Below are 1553 nucleotides of genomic sequence, written 5' to 3'. Positions count from 1 at the left end.
AATATACCAAAAAGCAGTCCTAAATAGGTCACATATACAGGTACACACACACCCACACACACACAGGTGGAGGAATGAGACGAGCTACAGGTGGACCAGACCGGACAGAGAAGCAGGCTAAAGTTCACTGACATGCAGCAGGGCGCTGGCCGTGTAGGTCACCAGGATCGCTGGGAACGTCCCCAGCTTCATGGAGGTTTTAAACACATCTGAGGGAGACAGAGGAGAGATCATCCATGCGCCGTAAAACAGGTGAAGTTCTCCATCATACAGGTCTGGATGCTGGACTCACAGCTCTTTAACCACTGGGACATGGGGATGTTCCAGGAGACCACCACCAGCACCATGGAGCGAGGCATCTCCACGCTGAGAGGCTTCACCACGCTCATATCCCTGAACACACAGCAGAGCGTCGTCATGGTTTCACCGACAGCTGGGCGGGTCCAGCAGCAGAACCTACCAGTGGACTTTGTCTTTCTCCTCAGTGAATCCTGCTCCAGCCAACATGCTGGTGCCTTCACTCAGATGACCCACGAAGTAATTACTGAAGTGGAAGGACACGGCGTTCTCGTAGGCCCGCAGCCATCTGCACAGCAAAGCAGAGGCTCCAGTCAGCAGCTGACCTTCAGCTTCCTCCTCTTCTTCAGTGTCAAACTCTCATAACTTCAACAGGAGGTCAGAGACTCTTCTACTGAAAAAACAGCAGCTGGGAAAAAATGATCCTGTCGGAAATTAAATCTTTACAGTGAGGTAAATAAGTATGTGCTATTTTCTAAGTTCTTCCACTTAGAAATCATGGAGGTTCTGAAATCATCATGGTACGTTCATATCCACTGTGAGAGAAATGATCTTAAAAAAATACAGGAATCACTATCTGTGATTTTTTTAAAATATTTATCTGTCTATCAGCTAGAACCTTGACCCTGTTAGTCTGCTTTCAAAATGTCCGCCTCCATCTATTCGTCCTAAACTAGATGCACCAGTCTGAGGTGGTTGGCTGCATAAAGACACCTGTCCACCAGAGACAATCAGGAAGAAGACTAAACTGTCCTCCTCCACCAGGCTGGAGAGGGCTACAGGGAAATAACCAACAGCTTGGTTGGAAAAAGCTCCACTGAAAATGGAAGAAGCTAAACATGACTGTCAGTCTCCCTCAGACTGGGGCTCCATGCAGGATCTCACCTGGTGGGATCTCAAAGATCCTAAGAAAGGTGAGAAATCAGCCCAGAACTAGACAGGAGAAGCTGGGACCACCATTTCCATGGTTACGGTTGAAAAGACATGGTTTGGAAATCATGCATGGAACGGAAGGTTCCCCTGCTTTAACCAGCACCTGTCAAAGCCCATCTGCTGTTAATGAGCATCCAGAGGAGTCATGGGAGAAAGTCATGAGACCAAAATACAATTTTATGGTCATAACTCCACTAGCCATAGAAGAAGAATATTAGGAGAGGATGAGCAGGGCCATTTATTGATAGATTCTGGGGAACAACCTCCTTCCCTCAGTTAGAGCAGTGAAGATGGGTGGAGGCTGGGTCTTCCAGCATCACAAT

General features: G+C 47.8%; 1 protein-coding gene across 1 annotated transcript in view; it reads right to left on the bottom strand.

Moving 5' to 3' along the window:
• The window catches only part of LOC107091005 (protein-serine O-palmitoleoyltransferase porcupine-like), a 7349-nt gene extending 6002 nt beyond the window's left edge, over positions 1-1347 (bottom strand). The window contains exons 1-4 of the mRNA XM_015384700.1: positions 1334-1347; positions 461-586; positions 293-393; positions 133-209 (exon numbers count right to left, since the gene is read on the bottom strand). Of these exons, the coding sequence (XP_015240186.1) occupies positions 133-209; positions 293-393; positions 461-586; positions 1334-1347 (318 nt within the window). The remainder of the gene's footprint in view (positions 1-132; positions 210-292; positions 394-460; positions 587-1333) is intronic.
• Between the last annotated feature and the right edge of the window lie 206 nt (positions 1348-1553).

Source organism: Cyprinodon variegatus, unplaced genomic scaffold, assembly GCF_000732505.1.
Source record: "Cyprinodon variegatus isolate N-32 unplaced genomic scaffold, C_variegatus-1.0 Scaffold320, whole genome shotgun sequence".
NCBI classification, from domain to species: domain Eukaryota; kingdom Metazoa; phylum Chordata; class Actinopteri; order Cyprinodontiformes; family Cyprinodontidae; genus Cyprinodon; species Cyprinodon variegatus.
The sequence above is the reverse complement of the archived record's forward strand: the minus strand, read 5'-3'. Positions and strand labels throughout refer to the sequence as shown.